At 58.4% G+C, this 1,703-nt stretch overlaps 1 protein-coding gene across 1 annotated transcript; it reads left to right on the top strand.

Annotated features, from left to right (window-relative positions):
• Positions 1 to 345: 345 nt before the first annotated feature.
• On the top strand, positions 346 to 902 carry LOC101403748 (calmodulin-alpha). Its single transcript, XM_004425461.3, has one exon. The coding sequence runs from the start codon at positions 453 to 455 to the stop codon at positions 900 to 902; it is 450 nt and encodes a 149-aa protein (XP_004425518.1). The 5' UTR covers positions 346 to 452.
• Positions 903 to 1,703: the final 801 nt, after the last annotated feature.

Below are 1,703 nucleotides of genomic sequence, written 5' to 3' on the forward strand. Positions count from 1 at the left end.
GCTGAGGGAGGCTTCCTTCCCCTTCCAGCCTCAGGATCTGTAAATCGGGGAAGTGGTCTTGAACCCCTCAGCTTGGCCAGGGTCTCTGTGACGGTCACCTGGGTAAACAGCTTCTGGAGCAGCGTGGTTTGCCGTGGGGGCCGGGAGAGGGTGGCAAGCTTCAAGGGCCCCCACGCTGCTTCCCTCCAGGCTCTCTTGGGCGGGCCCTGCCTGCCCAATTCCTGCATTTCTTGTCTGCAGCTGGCCTGTCCCTCCCTGGGTGAGGATTTCGCCTGAGGACGTGGGGAGGGCGGGGAGTCTTCCCCCTCCTTTGCTCGGGTTGTAGAAAAGGAGGGGTTCCCATCCATGGCAAGGCTGCCGCTGGTGCTCTGCCCTCACACAGACGCAGCCTCACATCCTAGCCGGTCCCCAGCTCTGAAGCGAGCCCTTTGAGCTGGTTGGCAGCAAGCGACATGGCCAAGAAGCTGTCTGAAGAGCAGGAGGCCGAGTTCAAGGACGCCTTCTCCAAGTTTGACAAGAATGGGGATGGCACCATCAACACCCAGGAGCTGGGCGCCGTGATGCAGACCCTGGGCCACAGTCTCTCGGAGGCTGAGCTGAAGGAGCTCATCGCCATGGTGGACACGGATGGCGACGGCGTCATCAGCTTTCAAGAGTTCCTGGTGGAGATGGTCCAGAGGATGAGGGCCTGGGCCAGCAAGCAGGACATGCGGGGGGTCTTCAATGACTTCGACCTGGATGGCGATGGCTATATCAGCGTGGACGAGCTCAAGCAGGCCACTGGCAAGCTGGGGGAACAGCTTTCCGAGGAGGAGCTGGACGTCATGATCCGCGAGGCTGACGTGGACCAGGACGGGAGGGTGAACTATGAGGAGTTCGTGCGCATCCTCACCCATCATTGATGCCCTGCCCTGGCCTGACTCCTCCCTGACTCTGGTTCTAGTGCCTTTTCAAGGCCCTGCTTTGGTAGTGGGGATGTGATGAGAAAGTCTGGGTGGTGGACGGGAAGTTACCAGACTGGTGGGAAAGACTTCTCTTTCTTGGGTCTGGGTTCTGTGCTGTCGGGGGCTCCCCAGGAGCCCCTCTCTGCTGCTGAGACCCAGGCCTGTTCCTGCTGCTTCTCCCCACAGCGAAATGGGGTGCTTCCTACCTCACAGGGCTGTTGTGAGGAACCCCAAAGTGACATGGTGGTTGAAATAAAAGAACATGAGCTCCAAGGATGGTTCGCGCTGGTGCTTGAATGTTTGATGGGGAGTGGAGAGTCAAGGGCTCCAAACGGTGGCATTTGGGATTCTTGGAACTTCTACCCCTTTACTTGGCCTAGTGGGAGAACCAACCTTAGCGGGCTGGGTGGTCCTGCTCTTCCTCCCTTCTGAGGACGGCACAAGAGGGAAGGTGCAGGAGTGGGATGGCTCGGGATGCGGAGGCAAGAGGCGCATTTCTCTGGCTCAGGGTCTGCCTGAGCTTCTGGATCAGGACCAGAGGCCAGAGCCCAGACCTCAGGCCTGGGACACCACCTATGCCAGCAACAATAAAGTTTATCACCCTTCACATGTAGCCAACTGCTTTTTAGGCTCAAATTTTTTAAAAAAGTGTGTGTGTGTGTGTGTCCTGTATTTGAGGTGCGGGGTCTCGTAGATTTGAAACAACACGGGTGGGGCCCCTGGAGGACCAGGCCTACCTCACTTGAGTGCAGGTGGGAC

This window comes from Ceratotherium simum, chromosome 32, assembly GCF_057802395.1.
Source record: "Ceratotherium simum simum isolate JZ-2026a chromosome 32, ASM5780239v1, whole genome shotgun sequence".
NCBI classification, from domain to species: domain Eukaryota; kingdom Metazoa; phylum Chordata; class Mammalia; order Perissodactyla; family Rhinocerotidae; genus Ceratotherium; species Ceratotherium simum.

Coding starts and splice junctions, on each gene's coding strand:
- LOC101403748 (XM_004425461.3), top strand. CDS start 453: ATGGCCAAGAAGCTGTCTGAAGAGCAGGAGGCCGAGTTCAAGGACGCC.